At 38.2% G+C, this 17,595-nt stretch overlaps 1 protein-coding gene across 1 annotated transcript; it reads right to left on the reverse strand.

Moving 5' to 3' along the window:
• Positions 1–4,589: 4,589 nt before the first annotated feature.
• On the reverse strand, positions 4,590–15,929 carry LOC137247198 (solute carrier organic anion transporter family member 74D-like). The gene is made up of 9 exons (XM_067778300.1): positions 15,632–15,929; positions 15,327–15,556; positions 14,907–15,239; positions 11,280–11,733; positions 8,112–8,318; positions 7,894–8,041; positions 5,312–5,488; positions 4,939–5,258; positions 4,590–4,872 (listed from the first exon to the last, which is right to left on the reverse strand). Exons 1-9 carry the CDS (start codon positions 15,847–15,849, stop codon positions 4,701–4,703), a joined length of 2,259 nt encoding a protein of 752 aa, XP_067634401.1. The 5' UTR covers positions 15,850–15,929; the 3' UTR covers positions 4,590–4,700.
• Between the last annotated feature and the right edge of the window lie 1,666 nt (positions 15,930–17,595).

Genomic DNA, 17,595 nt, shown 5'->3' on the forward strand with positions numbered 1-17,595 from the left:
ACTCGACTTTGGTTGTTATTGGTTGTTGCCATAGATATGACGATTTTTGACGCAGTTTGACGACTTGGAAAAAAATATATGGCAACGCTGCTTATGTAAGTGCTACCACTCGCGGATTGTGAAAGCTTCTTACTGGAGTGAAAGGTAACTTGACATATCAATTAGTTTTTTATATTGTTGCCTGATGCGTTGTTCCACATTAGATGTAAGAGGTGGGTTAGTGTCATGTAGGGACAGCTCGCAAGGAATACATTCATCTCCTGTGCCGAGTTTTAACTATTACAGATCCAGACCGAAGTTCAGACAGAGAAAGGGCCGACTTCCTGGAAGACCCGCTGTGAGATTGGGATATTGGACTTTGAGAACGGGTGGTGCGAACTGGCTAAGGATTTATAGACTTTGTGTGAATGATATTCTCATGCTCTTCTCGACTGAGGGGCGATGTTCCATAATTCCGTATGTCAGTATAGTGGTTTGTTACAGGGGCGGATCCAGGATTTTTTTTGGGAGGGGAACACAGAACGAACCCGCAAAAATAAATATTTAGAAGTAGCATACCTACTTCAAATTTATTTATAGAGGTTCAAGGCTTATAAAAGTGTCAAAATAATAAAAATATATGTGTACAGTAAAGACATTTTTCTTTTATATTTCCTGCTAAAAATGTCCAGCACGTCATTAGGGTCCATTTTTCCCGCATTATCTTCATTGATATGCATTAAAGCGAATCCATTCAAACGCTCTCCTGTCATCCTGTTGCGAAGATACGACTTTAATCGGCGTAAGGTAGAGAAAGATCGCTCGGCAGTGCTGGTAGTCACTGGAAACGTATACAGCAATTGATAAAGAGTTCTATTATTTGGCAACGCTGTTGCTCGTTTGTAGGCATCTGCTGCAGGATCTGGGATATTTTCTGCCATTTCTTTCCAAATTTTTAATTCACCCTTCAAAGCTTGAAAACAAGGAAGGTCTTCTTTATATACTTCTGCGCCTTGTAGAACATTCTCCAAATCTTCATCGCTGAAGTTTTGGGACAGTGAGCGACTTTTGCAATTGCCCAATTCTTTGCATGGAGGCGTTAGGAAACCTGGATGATATTTCGTTTATAATATAGTCTAGAAAAGGAATATATACTGCAGCTCGGTAACAATCCTCAACTGACTGAGTCTGAATGTTTGGTAGATTATTTTGACGCCCGGTGATTCTGGGGACCGTGATACCCATCTCATTCGCGATGGCCTTAGCCTGGTTGAAAAGTTTTTTAAAAGAGTCAGTGCTAGTTTCACATTGTCTCTGTAAACTTGATGTGGTCATATCAATAAGCTTAACTGCAGAAACTATATCAATATCCTTGGTTTGTAATTTTCGAAGTGTTGTTTATAACTCAAATTTTCTGTTTTAAAATTATTTAGAAGAGTGAAAATAAATTTAAAAAGTACATTTCCTTAAAATTAAATTCTAATATTATGTACATATGTATATATATAAATATACAGTTCACAAGAGACATTTTCATTAAACATATATATTTCTGTAGAATTTCAAAATCTATAAGAATTATGATTTTGATTTATTTGAGTTATTGTTTACAATTAAACAAAAACGGGTAAAAACCGCAAAATTAGGTGACTCAAAACGTTATTTCCTACTTAGTTTTAAAACTTTTAATTAACTAGATTTTTTTGTTACTGGAAAATATGTGAATTTTAAATCACTTTGCAAAAATTCCTTGAAACCAATAAACATTTTGTAAAGAAGTATAAATTCGGTCATATTGCCCCAAATACCATTGAAGCTGCTTTTTTAACACTTTAAAATTCAAGATCTCAACGTCTTTAACTGGTAAAAGCTTTAAGTTTTTTAAGCTAAGCTTTAAAAAATTAGAAGAAAATTTTTCTAAGCGGGGTCGCCCCTCGGCAGTGTTTGGCAAGCGCTCCGGGTGTATTTCTGCCATGAAAAGCTCTCAGTGAAAACTCATCTGCCTTGCAGATGCCGTTCGGAGTCGGCATAAAACATGTAGGTCCCCTCCGGCCAATTTGTAGGGAAAATCAAGAGGAGCACGACGCAAATTGGAAGAGAAGCTCGGCCTTAGATCTCTTCGGAGGTTATCGCGCCTTACATTTATTTTTTTTTTTTTTTTAAATTATAGTCTTCGGAACCGTTTTTTTAACATTTACTATTTATTAAAAATTTTACAGCTCTAGCTATTACCGTTGCTGAGGAAGTTGATTTAGATAAAAGCTTACCCAAAATTTCCGATAGTGTGGAGTTTGATTTTAAATTTTAGCAATAGCTATTGTGAAAAATGTTTGCAATTTAATCAATTATTTAGGTCCTGCACCAAATGCTTAAAAAAGTTAAATTTTGACACTGATCTTGGTGAATATGAACGGGAAATGTTTTCCCAGCCAACGAGGGGGGCACGTGTCGTCGTAGCATATACGGGAAATCTGTATTCTAATGAAATCTCAACAACACTAAAACTACAGTCTGAGGGGGGGGGGGGGGGGGGGGGGGCTCGTTCGCCGTGGAAATTTTTTCGAAAGCATTTCCATAAAATATAAAATCTCAACAGTACAAAAACAGTGCGGTCGGGGGGAGCGCACATACCCCCCCCCCCCCCCCCCTTGGATCCGCCAATGGTTTCTTACAATGCCAAATAAGGCTAGGTGGAAAACTTGAAAAAAACTGTAGATTACCTTTTTATTTTGTAGTATAGCCCCGTCCTATCACAGCGCAAGCATAAGATGTGGTGATCCTATTGTTGGGAGTTTCGATATGCAGAAACTAAATTCTTGTCTTTGCCAAATTGTTATCGGCATGTTGTCGCTTTGTTATCGAAAAATGATTGATTTTCTGTCGAAATATTATCAATTTTTACTTAAAAAGTTTTCGATTTGTTATTAAAACCTATTTATTATCGAAAACCTATGGATTATTTATCAAAATGCTTTCGAATTGCTTTCAAAAAAAAAAATCTATTTGAGATCGTAAAGTTGTTGAATTTTTAGAGTGAAGAACGCCCTAAAGCAACAACTCATGTACAATAAGCAATAACAGCCAAATTGCGTTTGAAAACTATAAAGCATTACGGTAGAGCGCTTTGGCAGGTCAAATCGTCACCAAATTTATGATGAATTTTCATTTTAGAACTATTTCGGTATTCCCAAAGTTCCTTTCAGAAAGCCATTTTAGGTCACAAAACTTCAGGGTCCGTATTACGTTTTAAGATCCGTGGTCATGGAAGTAAGCGCAGCTTCGTCGTTGGATTCGTGGTGGGAGAATTTGTCGTCAAGTACTAACGTTCACACTCGTGGACGAACGTCTCGCTGCTATCCGAATAAACGCAAAATTGTTTAATATATCAATCAGCTGCGCCTAGGCACCGACGGAGGAGAAAGACCATGAGGTAAAATACGCTGTCTATGAACGTTTAGAATACTGATACGAGCGCTGCCCCGTTATGATATAATAGCCGTACCTGGCGACTTTAACTCCAGGGTCGGCAAGCAAGGTGGTTTTTTGTCCCACGGTCGGACAATAGCGTGCACCTCTCCTAATCGACTGAGGCTTACCAGCTATGAACTCACCAGCTATAACTACAGATGCACGTTTATAGCTTCGCATATATGCGTGTATATGTGAGTGATACTTACACGATTGATTGCCTGCTTTTGTGAGCATCTCAAATATATGCACGTGGATGTGTGAGAAATACTATGTTGATGATTGCATACTTTTGTGAGCATCTCTCCGCTGCTGGCATGTACGTATGTGTAGACATAATGATAGATTTGTTTACATACAAGTGACTGCTTAGTATCGGCTTAGAGATGATAGTATCCCTTATTGTTGCTAATATTCGTCACATTATTATTTTTGCCTACCACCCTTTTTAAAGTCTTTTATATAAAAGTGGGCGTGGTCCTTAACCAATCTTATCAATTTTTACTAGAAATATTTCCTGCTATAAGGAAAATATGTGTACCCATTTTTTTGTTACGATATGTAAATTTTTCTTCCAGTTGTGGCTCCCGAAACATTGAAAATTGCTTAGAAAAACAAGTAAGGAAGGCTGAGAGCTTTGGAGACAATATAAGGGAAAATCACCATGTAGGAAAATTAACCCTGGGTAACCCTGGAATGTGTTTGTATGACATGTATATGAAACGAAAGGTATTAATGAGTATTATATGAGGGAGTGGGCCATAGTTCTATAGGTGGACGCCATTTCGGGATATCGCCATAAAGGTGGACCAGGGATACGATATGGGTATCAAACGAAAGGTGTTAATGAGTATAATCAACACCTTGGATTGGGGTGGTACTGGTGCGGCAATCCTCCCATCGTTAACAGTCGCAGGAGACATAAACTGACCTGTTGAGATCTGTTTACAATCCCACGGTTGCAAGCCACGAGAGGCTTTCCTCTTAGTTCACCACCGTCTGAGGTTCTCTAATAGAGAGATTCCTCAGGCAGTCGTTTAAGCCCCCTCGCCAGCAACCAACCGTTATCCAATCAAAGTTACAATACCCTGTATGCAAGTAAAGCTGGGTATAAAAAGAGGAGGCAGGACCGCTTTCCAATATTCAGGACTGATTTGCACAAAACATTTATTTAAAAAACTTGACAATAATTTAGTTATATATAGAAATTAATACAACAACAAATATATAGCTATAAAGCATTTTATATGGACTCATGTTTTTACTTCGAATAACTTTAATTTCTCTTCTGCCCCGGTTTCCTTATTGCTTTTCTTTTTATCTTCCTCATCAAAAATTTTAAGATTCTTTACTAAATACCAAACACCACCATCGAAAGCCGTACCAATAAAAATGAAAGAAGCAGCGGTAAAATTCAAAATGTATCTAGCATGGATGAAGTAAATAAATGCTTATATTTCAAGTATATGTGTGTGTATTCTTTTCACTAACCTTAAGGCTAGCGGATCATAAAGCCAACAGTTGCCTTTATTGCTACAAGTCTTACCCCATACCAGGCACATTTGATCCACAAGCCAGCCGAAGAAAACTGGACTAGGTATAAAGCATAGCATACAGGCCATCATCATACCAAAGCCCATAGCAACAGTTTTATCCTGTTCGGGTACGCAGCGTACCGATACTAAAAAGTTCGATGCACGTCCAGTGGCGCCAACAAATTTCAAAAAGCACATTACCGTTAAAAAGAGAACGAACTGCCTAAAGCAATTTACCGGACATGCTCCCGGTATAGCTTGACCACCTATTGGAGACTTTAACAAATACAAATATTGAACATGAATCTCTGCTTTTACAATGTGCATACTTCTGTTGGTGTGAGTTGCGGTGCTGCAGTGCTGAAGTGATAAGTAGTAGACGTATAAAGTCTTAATGTAGGCAGGGTAGTTGGAGCGGCTTTTTCAATATTCGCCAAGTCAGGAAAATTAAGTTCTTCACGATTTGGTTTACTTTTTTTAGATATACAATTGCAGCTTCTATAAATCTGAAATTAAAACAAATTACGAATTATGTATATGTTTTTTCTTATCGGTAAGAAGCTAAAAGCCACTGCAGAAGATCTACTCCGTGACAGCAAATTCGGGTTTGGTAATAATTAGAAACTATTAAATGAAAGATGTTTAACCCTTCCATTATATTGATGAATTCAGAGTGTAACGGCAAAGGTATCTTTAAACACAGACATAATTTTGGTGAGGTTACTTTGAACTGGTCGGTCGAGAAAGATGTGAAAAAGTTCATAGTGATATGTAAAATTTGTTTCACAACCAAACGGAAAGCCCCCATTTAGGTATCAGGACTTATGTTATAAAATAATTCCTTCCCATGGCAAATAGTAGTAGTTTTCTAGGACCTAGCTTCATAGCTGCCACCTGATATGGAAATCCTGCTGCCACTAGTAGCTGGAGCCTTTACCTCGCGAACGCAGAACACGAATACAACACGTGCTGTACCATTTCTTCCTACAGCCTGCACTTCCTACAACTGCTCTTACTGACGAGGCCAAATTTACATGTATGTGAAGCAAGAAGGCAGTGTCCCGTTAGTATGCCCATCACGAGCCTTAAGTCTTCTCTCTTTAGAGATATGATTAACTGATATCGTAGTATGTGCAGATTATATGCAACGTCTATCTATATTTGACTTCTCTCAAGCGAATTGGGTCGTCTTCCGTCGATTTATCGAGTACAGTGCCCTCCTTTAACATCGCATCGATCTTTTCGATAACTTCTATCCCTTTATGACCGGAAACCCAGTATAGATAGGTCCGGCCTGATCGAAGTCTCTATAATGCTTCTTTGCATTCCAGGACACTTCTTGAAGGAGTGCTGTGTTAGATTATTACCTTAATTGCCGCATCACGATCGATATATATATTGACGCGACTGCAGCTTAAGCACTTTTTCTCCAGAATTTCTGTTGATATTTTTAAGGCGCCTCCGTCGTAGTTCGTAGCGTGCTCCGCCTACTACACCGAAGGCCCTAGGTTCACATCAAAACTTTAGAAAAAAGTTTTTTGAATTAGAAATTAGGTTTGGCAAACACTGCGAGTGTATTGCTGCTACCAAGAAGTTTAGTGATAATTCAATTCCCGCCAATTTGTAGGAAAAACTAAAAAGGAGCACGAAGCAAATTGGAACAGAAGCTTTGCCTTAAATCTTTTCGGAGGTTATCGCTCCAAGTATTAATGTTTTATTCCCTTACCAAGTCTTGTTAAAATTGGCCATTAGGTCTACAGGCGGAATGTGCAGAATGCTACTGTCAAAGTAATTTTAAGGGCTATCGTTATGCTTATCCTTGATAATCTGCATACCCACTCTAATTTTTTGGTAACGTACTTTTAGGTGTTACTTTCCACTTAACACCTAGTCCAAATCAGGACCTTATATTTCTTGCATGCGCATCCCGAAATGCCTGGTTCATCAGACTGGTAAGATGAAGAATGCCGCGTTTCAATCGAAAGAAAAGGCGCTACTTACAGTGCTACGTTAAAAGCGAACCCAACACCATTCTCATCGATTTTAAGACCGCCTTCGAAAATACAAAAACGAGCTGCTTATTTACAGCTATGTCTGAATTTGGTTACCCCGCAAAACTTATAAAAAATAAAATAAATGTAAGGTGCGATAACCTCCAAAGGAATTTTAAAGCGAGCTTCTGTTCCAATTTGTGTCGTGCTCCTTTCAATTTTTCCTACAAATTGGCGGGGCACGACTTACTTGTTTTATGCCGACTCTGAACGGCATCTGCAAGGCAGATGAGTTTTCAGGCTACCATCACACCACAGCGGCCGCAAAACGTATATGGCTGTGCAAAACTTCTCCGAGCCATAAAAACATCAGCTCTGAATTCCAGCGATGAATCTCTATTTCCAATAAATGTTACTTTGGACTAGGTAGACAATTGAAAAGTAAAGTCCTCTCTCGGTAAACGAAAGTCATGCTCTACAAGTCACTTATCGTACCCGTCCTGCCATATGATGCAGAAGCATACACCATAACAACATCAGCTGAGGCGACTTCGGGCGTGCTCCAGAAAAAAGTTCTGCTAAAGATTTACGGACCTCTACCCGTTGGCGACGGCGAGTACCGAAGAAGATTTGATATCGAGCTGTACGAGCTTTACGCAGACATCAACATATTCCAACGAATTAAAACGCAGCAGCTACGCTGGCTAGGCCATATTGTACGAATGAAAGATATTGCTACGGCTAAGAAAGTATTTTAATCGGAACCCGTCTACGGAATCCTACTCCGCTGGAAGGACCAGGTGGAAGCAACTAGAGCCTTGTTGAACGGCTATAATTGTTTAAACCGTTAAGGTCAATTAAGTGAGTAAGTGATGTTCAATTTCTGGAAACCAATTGTCTTGATAGAAAATAACAATTACCTTTTTACCATTTTCTTCCCTTATTTCCTGTTTACAACCTGCATGACATGGTGATATGTACGTCATTTGATTTTCTCCACATACCGGCGAAAATGGGACATAATCGCAATAACATCCCGAGTTGCAACTGGCCATACTGCTTGAGTTGCTGTAAAACAAGGTCTCAAAAGATTATACAGAATTTTGAATGATATTAAGTGGTATAATTTTAGACTAACCCATCTGGTATATTCACAATCATTGATTGCTCATTACCAGGGCATCCGATAAATGCATATGCCACACAACCGGCTACGGTAAGAATACCAACAAGCACATTCCACCCTGCCAAATAACGAGCACTTGGTTTATATTTGGATATAACTAAACCCGAAAGTAATACACCAAGAGCGGAGAATGCCAATGCCACGGTACCAGTGACTAAGCTGAAAAAATAAATATTTTAAACTTACAAGAATGAGACTTGGTATAAACATATACTATGTTCTAGTAAACTTCGTTTTGCTCAAAATAAATTTTTTAGTTAATCTATTTCGAAATATATACATCCCAATTCTAAACGAAAATTCCGTGCGAATTTTTTCCCTTCTCCTATTCTTCGTATTCTAAATAAAAATTCCTTGTGAGTTTTTTCACTTCTCCCTTTCCTCCTATTCTGAACAATGTTCGAAAAAGGGGAAACCGGTTATGGGAGAAAAATAGGTATTATGAATGTGAGGGAGAGGGAGATTTCTTTGTCATTTCATAGGAGTTTTTTCACTAGATAAGTTAAAGGGAATGCATCTAAATAGTTAAAGGAAATTGGTTCTTTTAAGAAAGAACACTTATTTGTACAAATTTGTGCTAAAATATGTATTTACATTCTACCACAATATTCTCACTGTTAATACAACAACAACCACAATATTCTTTATTTTAAGTCGAAAAGTATATCATAAGCAACGGAAGAGCTCTTCGCATATTTGATGTAGCCATCCAGAAATTGCGCAAGGATTTTTTAAGAAGGCTTAAATAGATTTTGGCCTATGGCGAACTCAACTCGACTTGGCCGCCAGAAAATTGCTTTGCAGAATGAATGCAGGCAACTCCGGTGGACTTGTGTTATCCCGCCGGTCTTCTTCTTATACTCCTCTGTTGATGTTGCTGTGGCACCAACTCATTACTCATTTCAGTGAATACCACATGAAATGCAATAATGTGCATTGTTTATATCTTATTTCTTAATTTCAAACAAATTGGCAACAATAATTAAACTTTAAAATTTTTTATACAAAATATGAAATGCGCAACGAAATTTCAATTGACAAAACAGCTGACTTCGAAAATTCGAAATTCCTATTCCCCAATTATTCTTCTCCCTAGGAGAAAAGAATTGGATGAATTTTTCAGCGGGAATAAAAAAAATCCGCGAGAATATTTAGAAGTGGTCTGATAGTTTTGATAAGAAATTTGTAATTGTTATTAATTTTAGTTATAGATTTACTAAAGCACTTTGAATTGTATTTTACTAGTTTGAAATTATGGCTGCCAACAGTGGCATGGTTGCCAGGGCGCAAATGTGCCGACATTTTGTTTTTTGATAACAGCAGGTAGTTCGTTTTGTCCTCATACACCATCAAACCCATATTTTCCGCTCCCTTTCGCATTTTGGGGTAAGCAGTACTTACAACGCGGGCGTATTTCAGGCAGAAATCCATGCAATAGAAGTTTGCGGTAGAGAATTTCTAGGAAGAGGCTCTCTTCGAAGAGCATCTACATTATGTCGGGGCACCAGGCGGCCCTGCGTGCCTTGCAATCCTACACAGTTACATCTAAGCAAGTGGATTACTGCATTAAAATCCTTAATGACCTGAGAGCCAAAAACTAGGTTTTGTTAGGATGGGTTCGCGGACATCAGGGACATTAAGAGAATGAACATGCAGATTACCTAGCAAAGCTGGGTGCTACACTGAAAGAAATGGTGCTAGTAAAATAAACAAATCGGTTCTGTTGTTCTTGACTTAACGGAGATTCGGTGAAATTGATCGAATTACGGTTAATTCGACCGAGTTCTTTGTCTAACGAACAAATTAATTTAGTCATTTCAACAGAAGAGAAATTGTCGCTCTTAAGTTAATTCTGTATAATTTACAGATTCCTGGTCAATTTAACTGATTTTTCTGCTAACACAACGGATCTCACTGATCATATCAACAGCGATCCTCAGTCAATACACGAGCAAATTTCAAGGAGAATTTTACGATCACTGCGCTCTCTACTTTGTGCTTATGACGATGGTGCCACTTGTTTAAAAAAAAATATACCAAAATAAGAAAACCACCAAATCGAAAAAACACACAAACTGGGAAAACAACAAAAAACTAGTTTTTCAGTTCTCAATACAAAACGAAAAACCCTTTTTTGAATTTACTGTGCAAAAAATTATGAGATACCGGGACACCTATTTATCGGGTACAATTAATAAGATGCCCGATTTCTCCTCTAAGCGAAATGCAAAATTGCGCCCTCTTGTTGCAAAAGTTTTGTTTGAACGAACAGGATTTTTCCAAAGTTAGTAACATTTTTTTTGGTTCTAAGATACTTGGCTTGGATATCATAAGTGGTTCCAGGCACTGGATCAGGGACTGTTATCAGTCTTAGACCGGCCATAGTGACGAATGTCACGCGTGATTAGTTATCACGTCCTGCACGAGGTGCCCATGCTGCTACTGATAATGGCGTATCTAGAGAGGACAACTCGATAAAACCCGCACCCTGAGTCATTGTGGCGAGTTCAGGGGAGGGAGGACTCTTTAAGGGTCAAGATCGGTACACAACGGTGACGAACTATAACTTTCTGTGAAAAAACAGTTGTATATTCTTAATCCCTGGAAAATTCTCTATTAGAAACATGTATTAGATTTAGGGAACGCTTTCATGATTTTTTTGATTTTTGCCATGCCTTAACGGCAGAGGCGCCACTGTGCTTCCAGGCCTAATAATAATAATACTACTCACACTATTACACTTCTTTCCGCTACAGCACTGAAATTGCATTGCTCGTAGCAATAATTTTCGTAGTGTAAAAAAATGTAAAACAAAATTTTTAAGTATTTATTTTAGGTGGTAGCTATTCTTGTAGAGCTAAATAAAGGAAAAGCAACATAAATCTTTTTTCAAAGTCTCCTGTTTTGCTATTATATTGTGTAGCAGATTATGATTTAATATTCTATTTTGATTTTGTAGAAATGCAAAGATAAATTTGTTGAAAAATACGGGAAGTCCGGGCATTTACGAGGGCAGTTACCAATGCTACTATATACATATACTGAGCACGAACTAAGACTTAAAATTTGCGCTTCTACTTGATTATATAAATAATTAAAATAAATTTTGTATTATCTTACCTCGAAGTGGCTGCTGATTGTCGATATTGAATCTCAATATATTTGGGTGTGAAAATCCAGTAAGGCATGTATCCAAAAAAATAGAATATCGATGAAACATTATTAAACATCAAAGTCTTATTTGTTAGGAGGCGTTTAAAAGTAACCAACATATCACTAAGAGATGCCTCCAGTCGTACCGGCTCATCAGCACCAGAATTTTTTAGCTTACGTTCTTGTAAGAGACGACGCACTTTGGCAAGTGGCAACTCTTTTGGTAACATTGTAAAGAGAATACCAAAAATAAAAAGTAATCCACCCAAGAAAAGCCAACCCAACCACCAAGCTCCCATCCAACGTGGATCAGCATTATTTATGATAGGGTGTAAATGTGGTGCAATATAAAGACGTAAACAGTATGACGCTAGGGCGTAACCAATTGCCGGGCCCAACATGTGAAAAAAGTAAGACAAACCTATGTGAATAGATTAAGTGCGAAGTTATTTAGGTGAATACTTATATATAAACAATAGATGCACATATTTACGTACTTAATGTGTATTCTAATTATAATAAAGTCATAGCTTCTGTCAATCAGCGTGGCAGTGCCTATCCTATGAACAATACTCGCCGCAATTATCTTGAACCCGAGTGGCAAAAAAGCACTCTGCAAATATCTCCCATTCAACTGATTGTTCAGATAAGTTATGCCATTTCTCTTTATTTTAACAGCTAGGGCTTGAACTTTCACTCGATGGTTACGTTAGTATATACAATATACAGTTATCTAAAAAAGTCGTTGAGGTAGTTCGTATATAGATATAATATATATTCCATATAACCATTTATGCGGATAAGACGTTCAACGTCACAGCTGCCTAATGTAGATATCTAGAGCTGCGAAAGTTTGTGTGAGAATAACCAATAAATTGTAAGAGAGTTTTGAAATTTTATCGGATTATTGCTCTGTTCCATTTATGAAAGCAATGAGATCTTGAGCACAACCGATTACAGTCCCATCCTTACTTGTTTTAACGTGGGATTTTTGTTACACTTCAACTTGAGTTATTTCATATTCTCAAATCCATCTCAAGCATGGCCGCAACAGAATGGAGTCGAAATTACCTTTGCAAATGTTTCTCAACTTGCAGTCAAGTTGTAAATGGAGGTTAGAGAAGGGTTTGCGGAATTTTTTTGTTACAAATCGCTCATTTACTTCAATAGTGTCATAACTCAAAAAACATGACTTTTGAGTTAATAACATCTAAACGTACCCAATATCATGATCTAAGTTGTATAAAAAAATCTCTGTGCTCAGTTAAATGTTTAGCACGTGCTAAATGAAAATATGCCGTTATATGCTCAACAATTAAAATCTTTGAATGGCTCTCCTGGAAAGTTGTGTTTTTTTAATTATGACACTGTTGAAGTAAATGAGCGAAATGAGAACAATGATTTGACAAGAAATGTGGTTACAAAAGAAAACGACTAATATGAACTTTAAATAGTCTTAATTTGTGTTTATCGTAGTACAAATACTACAATTTTTATGAAATTGTTGATTGCATACTTTAAAGACAAGCAGTAAAGATTAGACTCATGTGTACTTAGTAGTTGATTTTTAGTCGTTATCTCATTTAATTGTATTGAAGGGCATCAGATATATATACTAAAAATGATCATCATAAATAGGCGCTTAACCGCCTTAGCGATTTTGACCGTTTCGTAACAAATCACGCCAGCTATCCCCGTTTCGCGATAACTGGCGCCAATTGGGAGCACCAAAGGAGGTCAAGTCTTCCTCTACTTGCTTCTCACAACTCAGTAGATTTCTCTGCCTTCCTCTGCTTTCAAACTGCGGTATCGACTAAAATACTTTGTCGGTCGGGGCGTCTTTGTCCATTCGCATAACATGACTTAGCCAGCGAAGCATGCGGGGCTTTTATTTCCTGCCCTATCGTTATATCTCCCGGCCACCGTGGTGTGATGGTAGCATGCTCCGCCTACCATACCGAAGATCCTGGGTTCTGGCAAAGCAACATCAAATTTTTAGAAACAAGTTTTCTCAATTAGAAGAAAATTTTTTAAGCGGGGTCGCCCCTCGGCAGTGTTTGGCAAGCACTCCGAGTGTATTTCTTTCATGAAAAGCTCTCAGTGAAAACTTATCTGCCTTGCAGATGCCGTTCGGAGTCGGCATAAAGCAAGTAGGTCCCGTCCCGCCAATTTGTAGGAAAAAAAGAAAAGAAGCACCACGCAAATTGAAACAGAAGCTCGGCCTTAAACCTCTTCGGATGTTATCGCGCCTTTCATTTATTTTATTTTATCGTTATATCTGCTTAGAGACTATACAGCATATCTTTATACCTTCGATAAATCTTCCGGAGAACTTTTCTCTTGAACACTCCATGGGCCTTCTTATCTTCTTTCTACACCATCCATGATTCCGAGCTATACATCAGGACAGATAAGATGATCGACTTATAGAGCATAATTTTTTTCGTCGAGAGGGGACTTTACTTTTCAATAGCCTGTCGAAAGTATAACTTTTTGTCAGGAGTTATTCTCCGTTTAACATTATTTTTGCTGTTAATGCTAGTTTTCAAATAGACGAAATCCTTCACAGTCCCGAATTTATATCCATAAACCGCGACGTAGCTGCCAAGGCGCGAATGTATTCAATAGGCGTGGACACTTACAAATTGTCATGAAAATCCTCTAATGGGAGTCCAAGAAACCTTGGAGATTCGACTGGATTGGACCATAGGGTGGCTCTGGCTTCTACTATAGAGGAACTTTTTATAAAATTTTTTGTGTTCGGGATGCCGTCAAAAGCTGGCTGTAAAACTGACCGCCCGCGGTGTTGCTCCGTAAGAAGCTAGCAAGTGTCGAAAAAAGTTTCCCTGCCTGATCAAATGATCCTTTCGATATAGACTGGAGGAGTTAGATAAATTCATTGCACAAGAGTCATAAGCTAGCAAAAGAGTTAGTCCAATTTCGAAGAAGACCTCCCCGCTTAGCGACTCGCAGCCTAATGGGCGAGTATCACACGCTGTGCAATGTCAAGATCCACGGTTCCAAACTACGATAAGAGTAGGACAAGAAGTCTATCAATGCCCTTGGACTTATATCGGTATGCACCGTGCATTGGGCTATAGACACGCATGCAGAGGAGATATGGACTCCACATAATGATTATTCCAGAAGCTGGCAGTACGTAACTAACAGAGAGACTTGAGCACTTTTGTGCAAATTGCACTAGCTATTGCTCATCTAAGATCTTTGGGAAGCCTCTTTATAAAAAATCTGGATAGGTTAAATTATTAGTAGTCATAGCCCTCATAGACTATAGGAGATTAGCAGGGTAACACGCTCTTGCTGAGTCGTTGCGTTCAGGTAAATAACTTTAACTATAGCAGCACTTCTCATGACGTTACACAAAGGTACAATAATAGTTGGCGCGATATACCTTCGAAGAGACTTTAGACTGAGTGTCTTTTCCAATTTGGCGCTCCTCTTTTCTGCAAACATGTTTCATTCTGACTCTGAATTACATCTGCAAGGCAAATGAATTTTCGCTAAGAAGTTCTTCATGGCATAAATACACTCGAACTGTTTCCAGGGTCCACTATTTTATACAAGCAAACTCACTCAGTAATGCTGGAGTATTTGATCTCTTTGTATTGTCATCCATATATGATACGCCAAGTGTGTAATAAAGTGCACCGCCTACACCCGAAATACATTCAGCTAAGAAAATCACCAGCTGAGGTGCCAAATTGCCCTCTGCAGTTGCACAAGCAGTTACATTACTACGATCACGACACAAGGACTTTGCGCGCTGTTCTTCCAAGACTTCCAGTGTTGTATTTTCATTGGGCACATCACCAAATTCAGAAGTTAGAGCAAGGGCATCTTTGCCGGGGCCATAAAGAAAATGTGGTACAGCAGTCAACCAGCAGAACACGACAATTGTCATGATACCTGCAAAGACAAATACAATTTCCAAAGAGCAGTAAAAGTTAGTTAGTGGTGTTAACGTATTAAAAAACTTCTAATACTTTTACCCACCAAATCCAATCCAACGAGGTCTATGTCCTTTACCGGCGTAATAACTCAATACACCCGATACAATCATTTCAGTGAAATTATTGCCAATAGCTATTAATCCTAAATTTTTCGAGGGTATCTTGAAGCGTTTTTCTAGCGTAGTCCATGTGCCATTGAAGTAGGAGGAAGTCATACCGAACACACATCCAACGAATCCATACAGTAACACATAGGTGGTCTGATTTGCTAATCTTTAAATTGAAGCGACAATGTAGTCCAAGTAGATACGTATGTATATACATATGTGTGTAAAAGAAATAGCTTGCCTTTGTATAAATGTTCCTTTGAATATCCAAAAGCCGCAGCTTACATCCTCGGTCAAGGGAATATCCCGTAGAAGTGCTTTTATTTCGGCTTTAGTGCTACTTTCATCGGCGGACTTCAGATCTTCTTTGTTCTCCTTATCTGATAGCACTTCTAAGCTAGTCATGGCATCACTGTCTTTACTAACATCTGACTTTACTGCGCTATCAGTTTGCATCATTTTTGCATATCCACTTGGTTATTTAAGACGGCGGATGGTTGGTAGGCTTGATCTGCATATGCACAGCTGCTCAAATGAACTACCGTCTCGATTTGTCAGATATTTATTTTCACGCGAAATCTTTTTATCGTTTCGGCTATCACATTTTGCTTGCATTTTTTTTTTACATATGTATGTAAGTTAAACTAAACATGAGCGATGCATAAAGCTGAGAGAGTAGTAAACCACTTTACGAGTATACGAAAAATTGGTTAAGAACTCAAAACCTTTGAACAATGTCGATATGTTTGTGATCCTCGTACAACTCATTACAAAAACTTTAGTATTCGTTTCTCAAAGGTGTAGGGGGTGCGTGTTTCTAGTGGTATCGAAACTTTCATACGTGTATTAAGAGTGTCATGCTTTCTTATAGAATTATCACATTTTTCAATTGGTATGTCATTATTTTGGATTTGAAAAGCTCTATGTGACAGTATTGCAAAGCTGAATAGAATATCAAAATGAATTATGAGGCTTTGGCAGACACATACGTTAGCATCTTGTGAAATTTTAAGCTTTTAAAATAAAGAGAAGAGATGAGAACCTAATTATTTTACCAATCTGTTGAATATAAGATCGCGGCGACAGAAGGACATGGCTGAATCAATGATAATTTCGGTATACTTATTGGTGGGCCTATCTCTCCCAAAGACTTACAGATACTAGGGCCCACGAGAATCAGACCCAACTTAACTTACTATTTCATTTTCATGAAAGGTTTAAAAACAGTTTCCCAAGAGTTTTTCCCTCGTTCACTAGGAGAGAAATTTCTTACAAAATATCATTACAAATAGGTCCTAAATACTTCCGGCATCACTAGTTTACATTATATCTAACTAATAACATTTTAATATTTGAGATATGCGCATCTATGTATATATATAAAATTGAATGTTTGTATGTATGTCATCGATTAACTCAAAAACTACTGGACCGATTATTAAATTATGTATTTTTCCACGGGGAAGTTTTGTATAATGAGTACTTTAATACCTGGTGACTAGGGTCTCGAGATATAGGCCAAAACGTGGACCCGGGCACCCCTAGAATGTGTTTATACAATATGGATGTCAAATAAAAGCTGCTGATGACTGCTTTAGTACAGGGTAGCTTTCATACCTATTGGTGACTAGGGTCTCGAGATATAGGCCAAAACGTGGACCCGGGCACCCCTAGAAAGTGTTTAAACAATATGGATATCAAATGAAAGCTGCTGATGAGTGCTTTAGTACAGGGTAGTTTTCATACCTATTGGTGACTAGCGTCTCGAGATATTGGCCAAAACGTGGACCCGGGCACCCCTAGAATGTGTTAATACAGTATGGTTATCAAATGAAAGCTGTTGATGAGTGCTTTAATACAGGGTAGTTTTCATAACTATTTGTGACTAGGGTCTCGAGATATAGTCCAAAACGTGGACCCGGGCACCCCTAGAATGTGTTAATACAGTATGGTTATCAAATGAAAGCTGTTGATGAGTGCTTTAATACAGGGTAGTTTTCATAACTATTTGTGACTAGGGTCTCGAGATATAGGCCAAAACGTGGATCAGGGTAACACTAGAATGCGTTTTTACATTATGGGTATCTAATTGAAGCTGTTGGTGTGTGCTTTACTACAGATACTTTTTTATACCGCTGGGTGTCTTGGGTCTCGAGATATAGGACAAAACGTGGACCCGGATACCCCTAGAATGTGTCTGTATTT

This window comes from Eurosta solidaginis, chromosome 3 (genome assembly GCF_040869045.1).
Source record: "Eurosta solidaginis isolate ZX-2024a chromosome 3, ASM4086904v1, whole genome shotgun sequence".
Lineage (NCBI taxonomy): Eukaryota > Metazoa > Arthropoda > Insecta > Diptera > Tephritidae > Eurosta > Eurosta solidaginis.

What these genes read in the sequence shown, in the direction of transcription:
- LOC137247198 (XM_067778300.1), bottom strand. Translation starts at nt 15,849, where the DNA reads ATGATGCAAACTGATAGCGCAGTAAAGTCAGATGTTAGTAAAGACAGT. An exon ending in ACCTCGTTGGATTGGATTTG is followed by an intron (nt 15,240 to 15,326) that starts GTGGGTAAAAGT and finishes TTGTCTTTGCAG; the next exon opens with GTATCATGACAATTGTCGTG. An exon ending in AAATACTCCAGCATTACTGA is followed by an intron (nt 11,734 to 14,906) that starts GTGAGTTTGCTT and finishes CTATTCACATAG; the next exon opens with GTTTGTCTTACTTTTTTCAC.